At 47.1% G+C, this 22,761-nt stretch overlaps 1 protein-coding gene across 13 annotated transcripts in view; it reads right to left on the reverse strand.

Annotated features, from left to right (window-relative positions):
• Nucleotides 1-19,041: 19,041 nt before the first annotated feature.
• Nucleotides 19,042-22,761, reverse strand: part of MOB2 (MOB kinase activator 2) — a 160,516-nt gene continuing 156,796 nt past the window's right edge. For all 13 annotated transcript variants that reach the window (XM_065592027.1, XM_005307778.5, XM_065592033.1 and 10 more), the window contains 2 exons: nt 22,134-22,258; nt 19,042-20,258 (listed from right to left, as the gene is read on the reverse strand). In XM_065592027.1, coding sequence (XP_065448099.1) covers nt 19,954-20,258; nt 22,134-22,258 — 430 coding nt within the window. In that variant the 3' untranslated portion in view covers nt 19,042-19,953. The remainder of the gene's footprint in view (nt 20,259-22,133; nt 22,259-22,761) is intronic.

Consider the following 22,761-nt stretch of genomic DNA (forward strand, 5'->3'; position numbering starts at 1 on the left):
AGCTCTGGGCCCTTTAAATCGCCCCTGAGCCTCGCAGTTCCCAGCCACCTCTGCAGCTGGTCGCTCCGGCGGTGATTTAAAGGGAGTGTTATGCAGTCGCAAATGGGAAATGATTGTAGGGTAGAATGGAATGTTTTAAGTTGTTGAGTGCCAAGGAATTTTATCCCCCTAATTACTAAAATTTACAGTTTAGAGAAAAAATAATTGGCAGGCCAAACTTTAATAATTCTTTTTTAATGGAAATTTAAGGATTTTAGTCATTTGGGTTTCTCTGCCATGCTATAGCAGAGACTTCAGTTAAAAGCAGGCAAAATTATCACAACTATTAACTGTGTCCTTATTAAAAAGGGAAAAGAAAGAAGAAAAAATTGCTTGTTTTTAAACAGTGGTTACTTCTGTTACAATTTCTTCTGCATGCCTCTCTTTGGAGAGCTTTTAATAGAGATCATGTGTTTGAGACTGGGTCGGCTTCTGGTGGAGATGCTCTTCTCTTGGTAAATTAAGACCATAGTATTTTATTTTCAAACTTAGTAGAGAGTCCTGTTTTAGCCTATCAAAATAACTAGAACAGTTTTATAGATGGGCCAAGGAATTTTGTTTAAGGCTAGGTGAGTCCTGTTTGATTTATCATGAATAATGTAAACCATTTATAAATGGGCAGAGGTGAGTGATTTTAAACTAACTTTTATGAAACCAAAGAAAGTATTTAAATTCAATTACTTAAAGAAGCCATTCAAGGAGCTGTCTTGAGACAGGCAACCTAATGAATATTAAGAATTTTAATCTTCAATTTAAATGCACTATTTTTTTCTGATTACCAAGGTTAGTGTACGTCTCCCCTCCAGGAATACATAGCCTAAAACACAGTCACCACCCTCTTTATATCAGCTGTTAACGTATTTGAAGACAATTACTAGGTCCCCCCTTCAGTCTTCTTTTCTTAAGACTAAACATGCCCAGTTTTTTTAACCTTTCTTCATAGGACAGGTTTTCTAAACCTTTTCTTTTGCTCTTCTCTGAATTCTCTCCAGTTTGTCCGAAACTTTCTTGAAATGTGGCACCCAGAACTGGGCACAGTACTCCAGCTATAGTCTCACCAGTGCCAAGCAGTGGGACAATTACCTCCCATGTAATACATACGACACCCCTGTTAATTTACCCGAGAATGATATTAGCTTTTTCCACAACGGTATCACATTGTTGGCTCATATTCGATTTGTGGTCCACTATAACCCCCAGATCCTTTTCAGTGACACTACTCCCTAGCCAGTTATTCCCCATTTTGTAGTTGTGCATTTGTTTTTTCCTTCCTAAGTGAAGTACTTTGCACTTGTGTTTGAGTTTTGTCTTGTTGATTTCAGACCATTCCTCTAATTTCTCAAGATCATTTTGAATTCTAATCCTGTCCTCCAAACTGCAGGCAACCCCTGCTAGCTTTGTGTCATCCATAGATTTTATAAGCATACTCTCCACTCCCTTATCCAAGTCATTAATGAAAGTATTGAACAGCACCAGACTCAGGAAAGATCCCTGCAGAATCCCACTAGATATGGCCTCCCAGTTTGACAGCCAACTATTGATAACTACTTTTTGAAGACTTCAGAGTGTTTATAAAGGAATCAGAATTCTTTGTGTGAGTTTAAAACTGAAGTTTCGCTTTATGAAGAGAGAAGAGGCTCCTGTCTCAGATTTTTGTGGTCCTGACAAACAGGTGCTGCACATCCCTTCTTTCTGAGATCCTATAAAAGGAATATCGTCACATTCCTTAATGAGGGGGAGACATTTGGCTCTTTGAGAAGGCACTCCTGTTGGGTATTTGCCTTTTAAACCAAACAATTCTCAAGATTACAATCTACAGTAGCTTCACCCACAATTCACAATTTAAAACTGCTACCAAACGCTCTATACAAAAACAAAAATCACAACTCAAATTTAAATCTTCTAATATTACATAAAATAACCTATATAGAATATCACAACAAAATAGAAGTTATAAACCTGCAGTCTAGCATCTGGCAATGGGACCTGGGAGTGATAAGTACTGATTTATGAGAGAGGAGGAGGTATTCTTGCTGACGCTTCTCATGCCTGTCAGTTATTAGGAGAAAGTTTCTTTAATTAGCTTGAATATTTCGCTTAATAAAACAAACAATTAAAAAGAAAGCTATTTTTCTCTAAGCCCCACATCTATGAAAGCACTTAAGTATTTCTTCAATTTTATTAAATACTCAGGCAAGTTTGTAACAACCTAACAAGAATAAATTATAATAATTTTATTGAGGACAATTTTTGCATCAATGTTGAGGATTACTACCTACACGCCCACGTGACAGTCTATGGAGAACTATTCCACATGCTGGTAAAGGCTGGGCACAGCTGGTCTAGAATGCCAGCCAATTAAACTTAACTCCTCTCTAGCCATTTCACTTAAGTTAAAAGCTGCAGCTACTGAATCAATCTCATAAACAGCTTTTGGGGACTAGCACAGCGATCTGTTTGGCTGTGTTTGCAGAGACCTGAAACATGCCAACTACAACCATTTTAAAACCCAGTTCTGCCAGACATGGTTTGAAATATCCCCGCCCACTTAGATTAGCAGAAATATGCTAAAGTGAATACCTCGAACACTGACTTCAGTGGAGTTGCAGCTGCATTGAATTTATCGTAGCACGTGGAGGGAAGGAAGAAAAGAGGAGACCCCTGCTCAGGGACCCCATCCCTATAGGGGACAAAGGAGATACCCATCTCAGGATCTCATTTGTGATAAGAGCAAGAAATCCTGCCCTTGGCCGCTGTCTCTCCTTAGTGATGCACCATCCCTCTGTCATGATGGAATGGGCTAGCTCATCTCTGAGTGGTAAATGACTGGTGTTGTAGTTCCAATTAATTGGCTACATCCTGTGCTCAGCTGTGTGTACACAGTATCTAGTTCCACTAGCCTGGTTCACATCCGGGAGGGGCACTAGAGCAGAGCTACATTAAGATGGATTCAGCCAGAAATGCACAAATCAGTCTTGGACCTGTACAGCATTGAAGGGTTATCGTTCCAGCCCAGGGCTGAGTGCTCCTTGCTCTAGTCAGAAGTGCTGGGAATGGTTTGCTTGCAGATATGTGCCTTGCAAGTGCCCTAATGTAGTTCGAATGGAGTTAAACCTGTCAGTCCCCTGGCTACTCCCACAGCCTCTGCTCACTACCCTGCAAAAAGGAAAAAGCCCTTTTGTTTCTCAGTAGAGAAGATCTCAAACAGAAATAAGCTCATGAAGACCAACCAAGGAGCAACCACAGAAGATGGTGTCACTGTGATAGGATGTCGCACAGACACATTGAGAATAGAATGCACTGGAGAGGTGTTCTAGACGAAGATTCACTGAAGGGAATGCATGCCCTGAATGTCCACAAACCACCTTCAGCTGGAATATTAAGAACATCCTCTAGACTCAAAAGACTTCTTGAAAGAATGTCCTGCCTCCAGAATTCTAGTCTAGGCTCTGTATGGTCTGGATCCTAGCTGTGTTACCATTTGTAATTGCACTAGATGCAAAAAAAGAAAAGGAGATCACTGCAATGGACCAAATGCAGGTGTAATGTTGTCAAGCTGGCTGCCATGTTCTGCACTAGGGGAATCTTCCAGGTAGTCCTTGAGAATTGCACGGTAGGGTGCTTTACAGGAATCCAGTTCAAATGTGCAAAATACACAGTGTGAAGTCTGTATGTGAAAGGAAAGGATGCAGATGGAAAAGGGCAACCACTGTCTGAGAATCCTGCAACAGACGACAGTTCGCAAGATCCCCTAGATTATTAATGTATTTATTATGTAGAGGTCACAACTGAGCTCAAGGCTCCATTGTGTTAGGTGCTGTACAGACCTGAAGTAAGGGACCGTCCCTGCCTTAAAGAGGTTACAGTCTAACTAGATAAAACAGACAAGGGCTGGGGGAATGGAACTGGTGTTATGCTCATTTTTACAGGTGGGGAATTGAGGCACAGAGAGACTAAGTGACTTGCCCAAGGTCTCACAGGAATTCTGTAGCAGAACTGAGATTTGAATCCAGATCTTCTGTGTCCCTGCCCAGTGCCCGACTCATAAATGACAAGGCCAGACGGGACCATTGTGATCAAGTAGTCTGACCTCCTGTATAACACAGGCCACAGAACTTTCCCAAAATAATTCCTTTTGAACAAAACAAAACAAATCTTTAGCCTCAAGACCATGCTTCCTCTCTCCCTGATTTCAATTGTCCTAGCATCAGCAGTGTCCTGTTCCCACTGAGCAGGTTGTAGGTGCAGTGGTGTCACTAGCCTCCTTGTGACCGGTGTGCATAGACACCTTAATAGATTCTTCTCCCTTCTCACGACATCACCCTAGCCTAGAGCAGTAGTTCTCAAACTTTAGCAACCCGAGGACACCCATTTTGATTTAAAAATTTTCACAGACCTCCAAACCTCACCCCCACTAGCCCCAGGCCCCACCCCTCCTCTTCCCACCTCTTTCTGCCCCCTCCCCCGAGCGCGACCCATCCCCACTCCTCCCGCCAAGTACCTCCTGCACACTGTTCCCTGGCATGCAAGAGGCACTGGGGGAAAAGGGAGACGTTGATCAGTGGGGCAGGCGGACCCCATGGAGTACCCTCGCAGATCCCAGTTTGAGAAACGCTGCCCTAGAGTATACCCTGTGTATGCAAAATAAATAAATAGGGTACATTCCATCTTTTGACAGCAAAATAGAGCTCTTGTGCCAAGAGTCTGCTGTGATCTTTCTTTCCCCTTCTGTTATGCACCGTTCAAACAAGCTACAGTGTCATTGGAGTGAGAGGATACGGAGGAAGCCTGAGTTCACACCAGCTGGAAAGCAGCCTTCCTGTTGTACAGTAACACATTAAAAACAAACAACCAGAGGCACTGTGATTCTTCAGCACAGGCCAGACACCATTTTCTATGTGTGGAACAAGCAAAATAAACAAGGAGTCCGGTGGCACCTTAAAGACTAACAGATTTATTTGGGCATAAGATTTCATGGGTAAAAAAAACCTCACTTCTTCAGATGTCCAAATAAATCTGTTAGTCTTTAAGGTGCCACCGGACTCCTTGTTTTTGTGGATGCATACTAACACGGTTACCTCCTGAAGCAAAATAAAACAACTCTCTACAAACTATCCGAGCCATTTATCTGAGTAGCACCTGGATCAGAAATGAACACTAATAACAGATAATTAACCTGTTACAATGGATTTTCTAATCTCCCTTCTCCAGCTGCAATTCAGCATTTGCCTTCATTAGGGAGATTATAATAAAGCAGGAAGGGTTGCTAAGAATCCCATAATGGGCAGGCACATTCCTTACTTTCTTATTTTGAGCAGTAAATACCCCCATATGATTGCCCTGATTGACATGGTCACCATCCTGTTATTAAATCCAAGCTGTGCTGTGGTGGGGCAGAGAAGGGGTGGGCTCTGGTTCACACCAACCCATGAACGTACACAAATGTCAGTGTAAGCTACACTACAGCTTAAGTTGACATCAGTTATGTTGCTCAGTGGTGGGAATTAGCCACCCCCCCGAGTGACATAACATGCCAACTTAAGCACCGGTGTGCATAGCTACCACCACATGCAGGGGCTGGAGTAATTAAGCTCTCTCCTGTTGGCTTAGAGCAGCTATACTAGAGATCTTACAGCAGCACTGCTGTAAGCATAGCCTGTTACATTATCAGGTTGCTGACCGCTGGGTCTCCTTCCTGCCCCAAGCCTGCAAAGCCGGCAGGTCGCAGGCTGCAGGGACCTGGTGCTCCCTTTATGTTCTGAACACTGAAAGAACATTAATGACAAAGTGTATTAATCATAGTTAGCTGCAGTCATTGGGACTCTTTCCACTGACATGAACGGGCTATGAATCAGGACCTGGATGAGCTATCTTTTAGCTAAGGCCTTTCTAGCAGTGTTCACTTTGAGGGCTTTATGTGCGTTAACAAAGGCCTGGGCTACACACACTAGCTGATTTAACTAAAGGCTCATCTGCATGAGAAAGTTGCACTGGTTTTAATCTGTTTTAAAAAGGATTTAGTTAAATCAGTGACAAAGTCTGTATAGAGGCTCTTATTAGGAAATGTATGTGTGCTTTCCTGAAAATTTCATTTCTTTGAGCAATAAAGTCCACAGATCCATTCTAATGGGTACGTCAGCCAGCTTGCAGGCAGAACAAGACTTGTCAGGCACTGGCAGCTGGGGAATGCCCTGCCCCCCTCAATTTCCCTCTAGTTGAGGCTGCTCCCACATCCAGGGTAATTCAAATCTACTTTCCTAATTTACCGACTGTGAAATATACTTTGAGAAAAAAACGCTGCAATTTTTCATCTTGTAGAACTTGGTAAATTCCATCTAATGACAATAAACCCAAATCCTTGGGTGTCAATTTCCACCTCTATTCTGGATGATCTATTTGTCTCCAGGAAATTTTCAGGTGAGCACCAACACGTTTTGTTTTTGTGTGTTCATCATGCCAAAGCCTACACATCCATGACAATCAGATTTTCGTAGCACTGTGCCTGTAGGGTAGAAGCAGGCTCATTCTTTAAACATGGACACACAAAAATGAGGTGTAGTCTTTATCCGCCATCTTCTCCTGAGCACTAAAGCATGGAGAAGATTTCTGCACGCGCGCGCACACAAACACACACACAGAGACAAAAAGGCCTTGGCTAAAGATGACAAATACCTACAATTTTGATGAATTCATATATTGATGGCTATGAAGCTGCCTAGCAGATCTCAGTACAGGAGACATGACTTCTCTATCCTGAGCTGTCAGTGCTTCTAAGGACTGGACTTTGATGCTTAGAATCATAGACGATTAGGGTTGGAAGAGACCTCAGGAGGTCATCTAGTCCAACCCCCTGCTCAAAGCAGGACCAACCCCAACTAAATCATCCCAGCCAGGGCTTTGTCAAGCCGGGCCTTAAAAACCTCTAAGGAAGGAGATTCCACCACCTCCCTCGGTAACCCATTCCAGTGCTTCACCACCCTCCTAGTGAAACAGTGTTTCCTAATATCCAACCTAGACCTTCCCCATTGCAACTTGAGACCATTGCTCCTTGTTCTGTCATCTGCCACCACTGAGAACAGCCTAGCTCCATCCTCTTTGAAACCAACCTTAACAGCAGAAGAATATTTCTTGGCTTGACTTGGGGAATGAACATAATGACAGATGTGAGGACTACCCATCTGAATTAAAAGTACAGTACCAGATCTCATAAACTCATCTGTTTGGAGATAGTGGCTACCAGGAGGTCTGCTCTAATGGATGGGAAGTGTAATAACTCATCCTGCAGGGGTTCTATCTGGGTTCTCTTGTAAGGAGCAGAATGAGGTTCCAGGTTCAGGCTCTATGGCCTTGTGGGGCTGGAATAAGGTCTGTAACTCTAACTTTGTATAAAACGTCCTCAAATACGCAGATAACAGTAGCCTACAGTGACTTGACCTTTTTGTTTGGACACCTAGATGCAGGCCCCCCGGAGGGAACTTAATGCTATGTTTCAACTTATTCAACATGGTAGTTATGCTATGGACTTTGCACCATGCACTAGACCAGGGGTCAGCAACCTTTCAAAGAAGAGGAGCCATTTTTTTGTTTTTGTCTTTGACCAGAATATTTCGAGAGCCGCATCACACGCAAAGCTACTTGTAGAATTAGAATTTATCAACTAATAATAATTGAACACATTAAAGTTATTACTACTCACCAATTAGGGTTACCATATTTCAGCGAGCAAAAAAGAGGACGGGAGGAGCCCTGCCCTAGCCCCGCCCCTGCCACTTCCCGCCCCCCCTGACCTCCCAACCCTCCCCCTGTTCCTTGTCCCCTGACTACCCCCTCCTGGGACCCCTGCCCCTAACTGCCCCCCAGGACTATCTAAGCCTCCCTGCCTCTTGTCCCCTGACTGCCCAACCTTTATCCACACCCCCACCCCCAGACAGACCCCTGGGACTCCCACGCCCCATCCAACCACTCCCCACCCCCTGACAGCCCCCCCCAGAACTCCCAACCCATCTAAACCCCTCTGCTCCCTGTCCCCTGACTGCTCCGATCCCTCTCCGCACTCCTGCCCCCTGACAGCCCCCCCCAGAACTCCCAACGCATCTAAACCCCTCTGCTCCCTGTCCCCTGACTGCTCCGATCCCTCTCCCCACTCCTGCCCCCTGACAGCTCCCCCCCAGAACTCCCAGCCCCCTGCCCCCCCCGCTCCTTGTCCCCTGACTGCCCCCTCCTGGGACCCCTGCTCCTAACTGCCCTCCAGAACCCCACCCCCTACCTAAGACTCCCTGTTCCTTGTCCCCTAACTGCCCCCTCCTAAGACCCCCCCCCAACTGCCCCCCAGGACCCTACCCCCTACCTGTACCCTGACTGCCCAAAACTTTCTCCACTCCCCCCAAAAAGCCCCCCCCCCGTTTCTTGACTGCCCCCTCCAGAACCTCCCTGACCCTTCTCCTGCCCCCCTTACCCTGCTGCTCAGAACAGGGTGTTGGGCTCTGTGCGAGCCGGACACGTGGCTAAGCTCCCCAGCACAACAAAACCCGGTCCCTGGCCCTGCACAACAAAACCCGGTCCCTGGTCCGGACCGGGTTGCAGGGGAGAGCTGCCCTTGTATCAGCACAAAGTGCTCTCGCTCCCGTTTTGCTACGCTGCATGGCAGAAACCGCTCCCAGTTGCAAAAGGGGAGGGCTGCACTTTGTGCTGAGACACTTGCTCAGAATGCAGGGCGGAGCTCCTCTCCAGCTGCTCCGGAGTCCAGCCCGGGACTTTCCTGCAGCCCTCCCAGCCGCTCGCTCTGCTGTGCCGGGGGAGGGGGGAAATCCCGGACATTGTGAGTGCTTTACAAATTCCCCCCGGACGCTATTTTTAGCACAAAAAGGAGGACATGTCCGGGTAAATCCGGACGAATGGTAACCCTATCACCAATACTTTCAATGCAACTAGAATCTAGGTGCTTCAGCGAGGACTGTACCAGACTGCCCACAGCCTGGGTATGTAGCTGCAGTATTAAACCAGGCTGGGTCCATGCTGCTGCATCTTCACTGATATCTTTAGCCAGGGGAGCTAGATTAAAGCTAGCAGAGCTGCAATCACATTTCTGAGTGCAATGTAGGCACCTCCTGCGTTTGTACAGCACCTAGCACAATGGGAACCTGATCTCAGTTGGGCCTACTGATGTTACTGACATACAAATAAATTTGGACCCATCTCTCCTGCAAATACTTGCATTCAGATTTGGGTTTGTTAAAATGCATTTGCTACAGGGGCTGCAGTGAGGCTCTGAATAAGGCCAGTATCCTGGTAGGGGGGTCACAGTAAAATATGTGCGATTCCTAGGGGATGATTGGTCTCTGCCCTTCTAATAACTACACCCGTGCTGCGGTGGATTATGTGCTTATGAGAACCTCACCCTGGCTTTGTATCAGACTCCGAATCCCCCACATGCAAACCTCCCACCTCTTCTGCTGGGTGCCAGTCTTCCCTGGATACAAAGCAGAGGACTGGGTACAGAGGGGGTGTGGGTCTGGGAGGGAGTTTGGTGTAGGAAGGGATTCTGACATGGGGCTTTTTAAAGACACCATAATAGAGGCCCAACTTCAATGTATACCCCAAATTAAGAAACACAGTAAAAGAACTAAAAAAGAGCCACCGTGGCTTAACAACCATGTAAAAGAAGCAGTGAGAGATAAAAAGACTTCCTTTAAAAAGTGGAAGTCAAATCCTAGTGAGGAAAATAGAAAGGAGCATAAACGCTGCCAAATTAAGTGCAACAATGTAATAAGAAAAGCCAAAGAGGAGTTTGAAGAACGGCTAGCCAAAAACTCCAAAGGTAATAACAAAATGTTTTTTAAGTATATCAGAAACAGGAAGTCTGCTAAACAACCAGTGGGGCCCCTTGATGATGGAGATACAAAAGGAGCGCTTAAAGACGATAAAGTCTTTGCGGAGAAACTAAATGGATTCTTTGCTTCAATCTTCACGGCTGAGGATGTTAGGGAGCAGGGCCGGCTTTAGCAAGAGTAGGGCCCGATTCCTGGGGGCGGGGCTTGCTGCAAGCCCCGCCCCCAGGAATTGAGCCGCACTCCGGCCGTGTTCGCCAGGCTTGGGTCCGGCCCAGAGCCCCTTGGCGGCCGGAGCCGAAGCCGCACCGCGGTGGCTGGGCCGGGCCGGGGGGCTGGAGCCGAAGCCGCGCCGCGGGGGCCGGGCCAGGCCAGGGGTCCGGACCCGAAGCCGCGCCGCGGGGGCCGGGCCAGGCCGGGCTGGGGGGCCAGAGCCGAAGCCGCGGGGGCCGGGCCGGGGGGCCGGTGCCGAAGCCGCGCCGCGGGGGCCAGAGCCGAAGCCACGCCGCGGGTTGGACCGGACTAGGCCGTGCCTCCCCGGAGCCCTTCTCGCGCCCCCCACCACCCCGGGTTATCTGGTGCTGCCTGCCCGCCCCTGCTTCTTTTCAGACTTCCCGTGAACCTCTGATTCGCGGGAAGCAGGGGAGGGGGAGGAGCAGGGGGGCGGAGGAGGGGGAAGTGAGCTGGGGGCAGGGTGGAGAGCTGCGGCGCGGGGCCCTCTTAGCGCGGGGCCCAATTCAGCCGAATCGGCTGAATCGGCCTAAAGCCGGCCCTGTTAGGGAGATTCCCAAACCTGAGCTGGCTTTTGTAGGTGACAAATCTGAGGAATTGTCATGGATTGAAGTGTCACAAGAGGAGGTTTTGGAATTAATTGATAAACTTAACATTAACAAGTCACCGGGGCCAGATGGCATTCACCCAAGAGTTCTGAAAGAACTCAAATGTGAAGTTGCGGAACTGTTAACTAAGGTTTGTAACTGTCCTTTAAATCGGCTTCTATACCCAATGACTGGAAGTTAGCTAATGTAACGCCAATATTTAAAAGGGGCTCTAGAGGTGATCCCGGCAATTACAGACCGGTAAGTCTAACATCTGTATCGGGCAAATTAGTTGAAACAATAGTTAAGAATAAAATTGTCCGACACATAGAAAAACAAACTGTTGAGCAATAGTCAACATGGTTTCTGTAAAGGGAAATCGTGTCTTACTAATCTATTAGAATTCTTTGAAGGGGTCAACAAACATGTGGACAAGGGGGATCCAGTGGATATAGTGTACTTAGATTTCCAGAAAGCCTTTGACAAGGTCCCTCACCAAAGGCTCTTATGTAAATTAAGCTGCCATGGGATAAAAGGGAAGGTCCTTTCATGGACTGAGAACTGGTTAAAAGACAGGGAACAAAGGGTAGGAATAAATGGTAAATTCTCAGAATGGAGAGGGGTAACTAGTGGTGTTCCCCAAGGGTCAGTTCTCGGACCGATCCTATTCAACTTATTCATAAATGATCTGGAGAAAGGGGTAAACAGTGAGGTGGCAAAGTTTGCAGATGATACTAAACTGCTCAAGATAGTTAAGTACAAAGCAGACTGTGAAGAACTTCAAAAAGATCTCACAAAACTAAGTGATTGGGCAACAAAATGGCAAATGAAATTTAATGTGGATAAATGTAAAGTAATGCACATTGGAAAAAATAACCCCAACTATACATACAATATGATGGGGGCTAATTTAGCTACAACAAGTCAGGAAAAAGATCTTGGAGTCATCGTGGATAGTTCTCTGAAAATGTCCACGCAGTGTGCAGAGGCGGTCAAAAAAGCAAACAGGATGTTAGGAATCATTAAAAAGGGGATAGAGAAGAAGACTGAGAATATATTATTGCCCTTATATAAATCGATGGTATGCCCACACCTTGAATACTGCGTACAGATGTGGTCTCCTCATCTCAAAAAAGATATACTGGCATTAGAAAAGGTTCAGAAAAGGGCAACTAAAACGATTAAGGGTTTGGAACGGGTCCCATATGAGGAGAGATTAAAGAGGCTAGGACTCTTCAGCTTGGAAAAGAGGAGACTAAGGGGGGATATGATAGAGGTATATAAAATCATGAGTGATGTGGAGAAAGTGGATAAGGAAAAGTTATTTACTTATTCCCATAATACAAGAACTAGGGGTCATCAAATGAAATTAATAGACAGCAGGTTTAAAACAAATAAAAGGAAGTTCTTCTTCACGCAGAGCACAGTCAACTTGTGGAACTCCTTACCTGAGAAGGTTGTGAAGGCTAGGACTATCACAGAGTTTAAAAGAGAACTGGATAAATTCATGGTGGTTAAGTCCATTAATGGCTATTAGCCAGGACTGGTAAGGAATGGTGTCCCTAGCCTCTGTCTGTCAGACGATGGAGATGGATGGCAGGAGAGAGATCACTTGATCATTACCTGTTAGGTTCACTCCCTCTGGGGCACCTGGCATTGGCCACTGTCGGTAGACAGGATACTGGGCTAGATGGACCTTTGGTCTGACCTGGTACGGCCTCTCTTATGTTCTTATGGGGCAAGGTGCTGGGGTGCGGCAGGGGGTGCGAGGTGCAGGTTCTGGCTGGGAGGCGCTTACCACAGGTGGCTCCAGGCTGGCGATGCAGCAGAGCTCAGCAGGCTGCCTGCCTGCCTTGGCCCCACACTGTTCCCGGAAGCGGCTGGCTGCTGGCATGTCTCTGTGTGCGGTCCCTGGGGGAAGGGAGGGGTGAAGTGCCTCCGTGTGCTGCCCCTGCCCCCAGCACCGTCCCCGCAGCTCCCATTGGCCACAAACCGGCCAATGGGAGCTGCAGGGGCGGTGACTGCAGGCACGGGCAGCACACAGAGACTCGCTAGCCCCCTCCCCCCAAGGAGCTGCAGAGATGTGCCAGCAGCCGGCCGCAACGTGGGGCCAGGGCAGGCAGGCAGCCTGATAAGCCCTGCTGTGCTGCCAGCCGGGAGCCACCTGTGGTAAGCGCCTCCTGGCCAGAGCCTGCACCTCACACACTCTCCCACTCCCAGCCTGAGCCTCCATCTCACACCGCCTCAAAAAACAGCTGCGCGCAAGGGGGCAGCCAAAGAGACGCATGCGGTTCCTGAGGTTGCCAACCCCCCGCACTAAGGTCCACAACAGCATTCATCACTTCATCCTAATATCCATTTTAAACTTGTCTGGTCCCAGATGGAAGATTGGCTTTGCAGTAGCAGACCTCCCCTGTGAGCTAGAGGCAGTGGAAGGTCAAGGGTTAGGTGAAGCAGAGCTGAGAACCAGAGCCTCTTCAGCCAGGAAGGCCTGCACAGTAGCACGCTGCTCTCTTGTTCTCATATTTCGCATTGTTCCGGGGTGCTGTGGGAGAGATGGAAAGAAAAAATCTCTGCTTTGGGAACAGTCATTCATTCCAGGTCCTAGCACATGGCGAGGCTATAGGACATGTTGTTGCTGTGTCCAGATGCAGAGAGGTCAATCACCAGCCCATCCAATTGACCTACAGTATATCAGGATATTTCTGGGTACAGGTTACACTCTTCAATCCAATTCTGTCTTGATCTGAAGTAGCTGCTGGATGTTTTCATTCATGTCGTGGCATTTCTATGTGTTGCTTGGTATGGGGAATGAGACCAAGCTGTTCCTGTGGTTCTTGCATAGCTGGGTACTCTCTGTGGACAGTGTCCTGTCACCTTGTTTTGACCAAAGAGACATTTGCTCCGAAACGGAAAGAAGTGGTGGCTCCATTCTGGAGCCTAATTCCAGCTTGAGCTGGTTGGGAGTCATGCAGATCGCTGTGGAGGATAGCTGCTGCTCTTGCCTCAGCACCCTGCCTGCATTTGTTCTAGGCACCATTGGCAAAGACTTATTTTCTCCTGTTATTTCAGGGACTAACTCACCTTGCCATGCGACCTCTGTTCTGGTCTATAATGTCCTGTTAGGACTGTAAGTGGACACCTCTGATGCCTCAGCAATAACTTCTACTTTCCCCTGTAGCACTAACAGAATTGAGCACTAATTTGAGAAAAAGATTTATATCCCACTATTGTTCTCAGGGAGAAGGCCTTAGGCCATGGCGTTTCTAGATTGAGTGTCACCCATCTGCCCACCCTTGTTAGCAATGCTTGTGGAGAGGCACATCATGTGTAGGAGGACACGGCTGTCTATTTTTTTCCTATAATGTCACCGGAGAGTTTTCCTACTGAAGAGATGGGCTCTAATGTGATGCTTGCCTGGATGGACTTGGCGCCCCATGAAGGGCTTGCATAGTGAGGTGGCCGCTCTTCCAGGTAAAAACCACCCCCATTTCTAAGTTCCTGAGCAATACAGAACTTTGGTGATGTTACCATGATGTGTTTGGACTGGTGCAAATGGAGGAATCTTCTGGCTTTACAGGGTGGAAGCCCGGGGTGGAGAAGGTTAGAAAGAAAGAAAAATGAGGGGCCAAAAAGCCCCCATATTGTCTGCTTGTTCTTTCACAGCTGGCCAGCTGAGATGAAGCATGGCAATCCGCAACAGAAGCTGAGGGCAATAACCTGCACACTAGGGAATAGTGACCCACAGCAGCAGGGAAGGACAGCCCAACACTTTTCCTGTCATTTAGGTATGGTAGAAAATCCTTTTGTTCCACCTTCACGAGTACAAAAAGGGATATATAGCTATAGCTTGTCTAGGGTGGCTGCAGGCCTCCTAAGTGTGGTTTCACAGTCCTTTGCCTGATGGGGGTATATATTTGATCAAATAATATATATTAAAACACTAACTCTGGGTTGGACAGCTGCCCTCTTTCCCTGAGGAATCCCATTTTGGGGGTCTGTGCATGCCTAGTGGAGTCAGTAGCTAGCTCTGGCCTGGTTTTTTCCCCAGCACTGAGCTGCCAGGCTGCATTCTGTGAAGCTGAGGATGGGAGCTGGATGCTGATTTTATTAATTCATTTAGCTCCTTTTGGGGAGTTTGTCCCCATAATTCTGCTTCAGAGAATGGTCGAAAAATATTTCAAGTGACTAGTTATCACCCTGTCCTCAAAGAGGCTGGGTTTATTGTCTCCCCTCCTCGGCATGGGTTTCTCAAGGAAGGCACTGGTTGGGGCTTCAAGATTGAGCTCCCTCAACTCTCTGCCTTCTCTTGTGCATGGAATCCACTTGGGCTGCTCTTTCGGTGGAGGTCGCAGCCTGGGATATCACTAGAGATCAGCTGAAAGGTCTGTGAAGAGGTGATATCAGGAGAGAGAGCTGACCTTGAAAGCCTCAGGCTGTGTCCTCCATCCGTGGCTGGAGATGGCAACTGAGCTCCACAGGCAGGAGTGAAGGCTCTAGGGACTTAGGCATGAACTTCCATCTGACACACTTCCCTCATGGAAATGGTCTGTTCGTGCCTAGAGGCAGTTTTTCCAATCCTGTCTGGCTACTTTCCTGTGAGCAGCAGCAGCCTGACCCCAGAGCTGGTTGAGCTCCCCAAGGAGAGACAGACCTTTCTTTTGATTCTAGCTTTTCTAGCCTAGATCCATCCTTGAAGCAGCACATACCTCAGAGAAGGGCAAGTGGAACTGTGAGGACAATGTCATCAAAAGGCAGAGATAGCTAGGACCAAATTGTTATTAGGGAGAAGTGTGAAATTCTCCTCCATAAACTGCTACAGCAGGGAGGTGTGGCTGAGTTGCTGACTGCTGGTGAGGCAGATAAAATTAGCAGGAACTTCAGGAGGTTAGATGCAGCCTACTGCCAGTGCCTGACAGGTCTGATTCTGCCCCAAGCTTCAAGCAGATGGGAATGTCTCAGTCCAATGGCTCTGTGGACCTTACCATACCGAAGGCTTTTGTTTAATTGTAGTTTAAGTTGGTAAGGAACTGGCATAACCTTATAGATAGAAGGTGCTTTTAAACCAAGGTAAGTGTCTACATGGGCTTGCCTACAATGCTTTTAAGACACCAGTACAAGTTTCCTCTTAGGTAGAAGAGAAATTTAATCCCATGCTAGACATAGGGAAATTCAAGCAGAATGGATGAAGTCAACAGAAGCTTTGCCCTAACTTGGATGAATACAGAACTGGACTCTAACACCTACATATTCAAAGCTGACCAGTGATTTGGGGCACCCAACTCAACACTTTTATAGCTTTTGATTGTCAGAGGGTGGATGCTCAGCACTTTCTGAAAATCAGGTCCCTTTAAGGGGTGTCTCAGGTTGGGCTCTCAAAAATGGTAGTCCCCCAAATTACTGTTTACTTTTGAGAAGCTGGCTCTAGCTAACTTGCCCAGAGGTTAGGAGGGAAGCCAGGATGAGAACTGAGAAATTCTTAGTTCTCACTTTTGTACTCTGTACTGCTGCTCTCCTACCAGTAGATTGCAATTGAAGACCATGATACATTTAATACTGTTTAGTCATCTGCCTTTAATGGGAGGATGTTTTTTTGTTTAAATGGGGCTAGGTGATGTCATGGGCTTATGCATTAATATTTAGCAGCTTTCTAACTTTTATAAAGGCACTAAATCAATGAATTCCTAACATACCCTGTGTCCTACTGAACCAGCTTACTGGTTGGAAGCAACTGTCTGATGCTAACTATCCATAGCAGATGTCTCCCCTTCACATAGGCAGGGTACTGTACATCAGGGCAGAGGCTTTCCCTTTAGATTAAGGGCAGTCACTAGCCTTCTGTCCCTGACCTTGAGCAGGTACAGTATTGTGGGAAATCTACCCCTAGCATACAGGGCCGGCTCTAGGTTTTTTGCTGCCCCAAGCAAAAATTGTTTTGGCTGCCCCCCACCCCAGCCCTGGGCTCTCCCCCGGGTCCCCAACTGCACCCTCCTGCCGCCCCAGCCCCGGGTCACTGGTAACTTGCTCCCAGGGCGGGTCATTCAGCAGGAATTTTGGATGTGCACAGAATACAGACAGGATTGGTTCCCATATGGTTACAGAACTGCAGTAAAATGGAACAATTTTCAGCTTGTGTGATTAGAGGATATCGGGATGCATATTATAACTGTCCTACATAAATGAGGAAAAGTTGAGGTGCCTTTATTATTCTTTTGTTCCATTCTTTGTTTCTATGGGGAATTTGCCAATGCAATATCACGGTCTTCCTTTTAAACAAATAAAACTAAAACTAAAAAAAAAAGGCAATGGCTGTTGAAAATAGAAATCCCAGTCCTAATAACCACTGGGAAGCATTTCTTGCTCAATTTATTCTACTTTTTCTACAGCAAGTTACAGTGGATCAGTATATTTGATTTGGGAGAAATGAAGTAACAGCTGCCCTAATTGAGCTTGAGCACTCCTGAATTTTGAGGGTGTTCAAATCTGGAAAAGAAAAGTCAATTTCTGCTTCCATGGCTCAGAAGTGTAAATCCTCCTACGTGCCTGGTACTGTATCTAAAGCTGCCCAGTCTAGTAGAGCTCCCCTTCCTTACTTTTCATTTTAAATTCTAGTGGGATCCATGTACCTCCCTTGCTAGGCTTCAGATAGAGAGGGGCACTGTCCATTTAGTTCACCCAATTCTTCCTCTGGGGGAGAGCCCAGAGCTGGGGCAGCAGGGGGTGCGGGTGGGGGCCAGAGCTGGGGCAGCAGCAGGAGTGCGGGGGGAAGAGCCCAGAGCTGGGGTGGCAGAGGGTGTGGCGGAGGGGGAGGGGGGAGAGCCCAGGGCTGGGGCGGCAGGAGGTGTGGGTGGGGGCCAGAGCTGGGGCAGCAGCAGGGGTGCGGGGGGGGAAGAGCCCAGAGCTGGGGTGGCAGAGGGTGTGGGAGGGGGGGAAGGGGGAAGAGCCCAGGGCTGGGGCAGCAGGAGGTGGGGTGGGGGCCAGAGCTGGGGCAGCAGCAGGGGTGCGGGGGGAAGAGCCCAGAGCTGGGGTGGCAGAGGGTGTGGGGGGGGGGGGAAGAGCCCAGGGCTGGGGCGGCAGAGGGTGTGGGGGGGGGGGGGGGAAGAGCCCAGGGCTGGGGCAGCAGGAGGTGGGGTGGGGGCCAGAGCTGGGGCAGCAGCGGGGGTGCGGGAAGAGCCCAGAGCTGGGGAGGCAGGGGGTGCGAGCAGGGAAGAGTCCCGGGCTGGGGCAACACAGGAGTGAGGGGGGAGCCCAGGGCTGGGGTGGGGGGGGGGGCGGCAAAAAACCTAGAGCTGGCTCTGTCCCTACCATTCTCAGCAAATTGCAGGTTTCAGTTCCATACTCCTTCCCCCTCCCTTTCCTGTTACTAGCGGCCGAGGGAATGCTGGGAAATGTAGTTCTTTCCCTGCTCCAGGGCTGGCTCTATAGGCAGGGAGCTAATGAAGGAACTACAGCTCCCAGGGCCCCCTGTTGGTTCTCAGCTCCCATGCTGGATTCTTGTGCCCCTCCAAATATGCCGTCCCAAGCAACTGCTTGCTTTGCTGGTGCCTAGAGCCCACCCTGCTGGCATATCATGACATTTCTGAACATACAGCTGTCCAGTAGACAGGGTTGTGAAAGTTTATGCTCAAGGTAGCCCTAATAGATCAGCCCCTACCTTAACTTCAAAATGGCCACCATTTTAATGACACCAAGCAGTGCCTGAATGTCCCTTGAAGCTAGCAATTATTGGTCCAATAGCTGCTCTGTTGTTTGTATAATATGGTGCATAAAAGGGAGTACATACAAAAGAATGATGTTTGCAACAGCCTCGTTAAGGTATAAGATTGAGTATATCTTAAGCTGACACCTTCCCTGAACTGCTTAATAAGGTTACTGCTCTCTCCAACTCCCACCTCAAGACTTCTGCCACAGTGCCAACAAGAAACTAGCCAAGCAACAGGTGAGAAGTCTTTATGTAATTAGAAACAATATGCAGACTGGAGATGAAAGTGTGCATGTGCATGAAAAGTGCATACAGGTGTGTATATCCCTCGTCCCCACTACTTTTGAGATTGCAAACTGTTCAGCACAGGTCCTGTACAAACAGGTATATGTAGCTCTTACCACACTGCAGCCCCCTCTGTGTGTACTTGATTATATTATGGCAGCAATGCATAAAATGAACAAAATACAATGTATGGGATGGAAAATAGCAGTTTTTGTTAAAGTTGGTTGACATTATCCTTTCAAAATTAGACTCTGTGCAGGGAGCTAGCCAGGCTAACAGTTTCCCATGCACTCACCTAGCAAACCATCTCTGCATCTTTTAAGCAAACATTTAGTGATTTGTGTCGCTGCAGACAAAAACAAGGCTCGTGCCTGATAGAAATTTTTTTTTATTATTATTGAACAGATGAACTAAAAATAAGCCAACAATATAATTTTATGCCAACAGCCATCTCTCTATCACAGCCGGTGACTGACTCAGTGCACCCTTCTCCCCCTGGCCCCCTTTTCTATGGGAAGTAAATGGTGGTGGCTCTTACAGTCCCCAATGATCTCACTACTATTATTCCTGGATGTGTGCCTGGGACGGGAGGGGCAGAGAAACAAGTATATGTATTTTGTTGGAGCAACAAGCAGAAAGGCTTGTGGATCCTCTTGCAGGTTCATAGACAGATGAAGAATCACACCCATTACATTTGTAGCAAGCCCCTGCAGTCAAGCCAGGCATCTCTTCTTCCCATTATAAGCCAGCAAAGGGCAAGATGCAATTGACTGGGGACTCTATGTAAAATTGGGAGGGGGAGTCTATGTAAAAACCAAACCCCAAAACAAAATCTGCATTTAAGCCACTTCAAAGTAAAAGTCACTTCTTATAACATAATATATATTTTTAAAATGGCAGTACCACCATCCTAGAAAGACAGAAGGGCTTGCACTCAAGACTGAAGAAAAAGGACCAAAAAAAAGAGAAACAGCACCCCAACTCAAAAACCTGGTTCTTCTCTAAAAACAGCATTCGTCAGCCATCTGACAGGGGGAAAAGAAAGAAGGAACAGGAGGAAAACAATAAAAGAAGATTGGTGCAACTTCTCACCAGATGGTGCATTAACAAAAGCTCCGTACAGTCCCATACGACTACACGTCCTGTGGTGGCAGCATAATTGCTTAAACTTTCATCGCTGTGTATGTCTGTATATATATATATGCACATATACATACACACACATATATAGAATATATAATATTGTTTTTATGTTAATGTTAGTTTCGCGCCATAGGAAGGCTCATCTCTCCTTCACGTGGTTCTGTGCTCCTGCGCTGCTGTTGCCGCTCCCATTACTACTGCTCCCGCTGCCGCTGCTGCAGAGGATCTCCGTGAGGTCATCCATGATGGTGGTTTCTTTAGGGTCCACCAGGTTGAACTCCCTGATGAATAGGATGAAGTGTGTGTAGAGTGTATTTAAGTGTCCATGCAGCTCCAGTGCCAAAGTCTCCTTAAAGTGGGAGGAGTAGATGTGGGCCAGCACATGGAACAGATATTTGCAAATCTTCTTCACTAAGGACTCAAAGGAGTTGGGGAATTCTTTGCCTGTGAAGAGGAGAGAAAGAAAACCTGAGACACACAGATAGTGCTAGGTGATCAAATCCATCATTTCAGCCTAGGGGAAGCATCTGTCCCTGCCAACGTGCAGACTGGTGCAACTTATTTCTTTTTAAAAGGCAGGCTATGGTCTTTAAAGCAGTAATGGAGAAGCAGGATTTAAGTGGATGGAGCCCATCAGTCAAAAGTGCCGTTCCTGATTCCCCTTCCAGGGCTGCCAACTCTTGCAAGTTTATTAGGAAGCAAATAAACCCCAAAATTTATTATTTTTAATATCTCAATTTTGGGGGCCACAACTCCAGTGAAACCTAGCAGACATCTCCTTATCTGCCTGCCCACCTTCCTCAGTTGTAACTGCACTTCCGCTCCACCTCCCAATTTTTCAGTCCACATGTCTGGGCTTGGGTCTAGATGCTGCTGCAAGTACCTGCAAGCTGGGGGGATCCATTCATAGGTGGAGTGGGAACTGAAGTAAGTTCCATATCTGTCACCATATTTCACAAATCTAGGCCCTGGTGTGTGCGCAGTACAGGTATGAAGTCCTCTACAAAGTTGTCCATTGCAAGATTTACCATGTACTGCATAACCTAGAGGCACTAATTTAGACTCGTGATATTAGGATTACTTAGTCCTAGACAATAGGACTTTTTATAGCCCGATGGCATGCTGCAGTAGGAGCTGCAGTGCTACAAAACAAGTCTGGACAAACTCAATTTAGATTGCATACTGCCCCGTGGACAGGCACCTGAGTGCCATGTCCAGAGTCGTGCACCTAACCCAAGATGGAAAAATTATTTTCCTTTTAACAGACTCCTCAGTTTCCTTGTTAATAGCACCAACCAACAGGAGAAACAGATTTGCCTGCCCAAGTTGCTATACGGCTATATTCCTCTGCTAGCTAGGCTCAGCCAGTTGTACTCCCTAATGCACTTTGGGGAGTGCACATGCAGAATTGGCAACATACGCACACTCCAATTAGAGTGCAGGACACAACTGCTGTTTGATGGCACTCATGAGGAGGTCAGTTTTCATTTTCAACCCAAGTCCTAGCATGCACCCAGGATTTAGGTGCAGACCAGACCAGCAGTCTGGCCTTCATTATCATTATGAGAGTAGTCAGATTATATTCGGTGCTGTTCAAACACCCAGGGACAGCAAACATACATGTAGGGGAGGATTTAGGACAGTCATACATGCAACTTCTCATTTGGCTCCTTTGTGACAGCTACATTTGCTTGTGAAGTAGGCAAATACGAGATCCTGATTACTCTTGAATAACTACATTAAAAATGTTCATAAGCAAAACGGGGTTAAGCAACTGGCTTAGCTAGGAGCTAGTTGCTTCAATTGCCAGAATGATAGTCTCACCCCGGCATGCCTCTGGTCCACATTCAGATGCTTGTTATTACTCAGCTAGTAGCTCCACACCACATATCTCTGTAACAGTGAAGTCTCACTCTGGGCAGCTGTTTAGCTCTTCATTACCTCCATCCACCAGTGTGTTGGCCATTCTAGTGTGCAGGTACCACGTTTTACTTGATGAATACAAGGGGACTGTTCTCTCCCCTACAATAATCTAGTTAATCACATCTGGAAGGTACAATAATTCTGTTCATTGCTGAGTCCTGGCTATATTGCTAAGATTGCATTTTTCCTTGCATTTCAAGTCCCAGATGGGCTTCTTGATTCACCACTCAGTAAGACAGATATGGAATAAGGTGGCAGGTACATCACTTTCTATGGGAGAGGTGGGGGGAGTTCAGACAGAAGAGGCAAGAGCAACCCAAAAACTCTCCCCACCACCCTGAGTAGAAAGTTTACAAGAGATAGACCAGAGGACATTTCCCCCAAGAGTAAACATACCATATTTTGTAGGAAAGACATCCTCGTCCGTCACAAGCTTCTGCACTGAACTCATGACAAAATCAACGTACTGAGGGGCCGTGCACTTTATCTTCTTTCCCCGCTCATCATACCAGTAGTACTGTCTGTGGAGAGAATTGCCAGTGTTGTGTGTTACACTTAGGACACTCAGTTTGATTTACAGCACACGTATAAAAGTACACAGGTACATGCTTTTGGCCAAGTAGCTTGACATTCTAACTAAACTATAAGAACTTCAGCAGCAGCAGATAGATTTTTTTTTTAAAGGACACTTATCAGATCTATGTTGATATCAAACTTACTCCAAAACCCAGTGCCTGGCAAGAGACAAAATGTAGTTTTTCAAGCTGTTTGGGCTTTTAAGCAAGCCAATAACATTACTGAAGTACAGGCCGTGGATTCCTATAGCGACTCACTTCAGAATGTTTTCCTAGATAGGAAGTCCTGACACTATCTCCTTTATAAAAACAGCACAGCACTTGCCATTTATCATTCTGCTTCTGCCAGTGAGCTCACTCAATGCTGTCAGCAGTACTAGCAACACTGACAACTTGCAAAGGAAAGTCTTCCATAAGTCAAGCCCAAAAGGGAGGTCTGTCTCACTCCA

This window comes from Chrysemys picta, chromosome 4, assembly GCF_011386835.1.
Source record: "Chrysemys picta bellii isolate R12L10 chromosome 4, ASM1138683v2, whole genome shotgun sequence".
NCBI classification, from domain to species: Eukaryota; Metazoa; Chordata; order Testudines; family Emydidae; genus Chrysemys; species Chrysemys picta.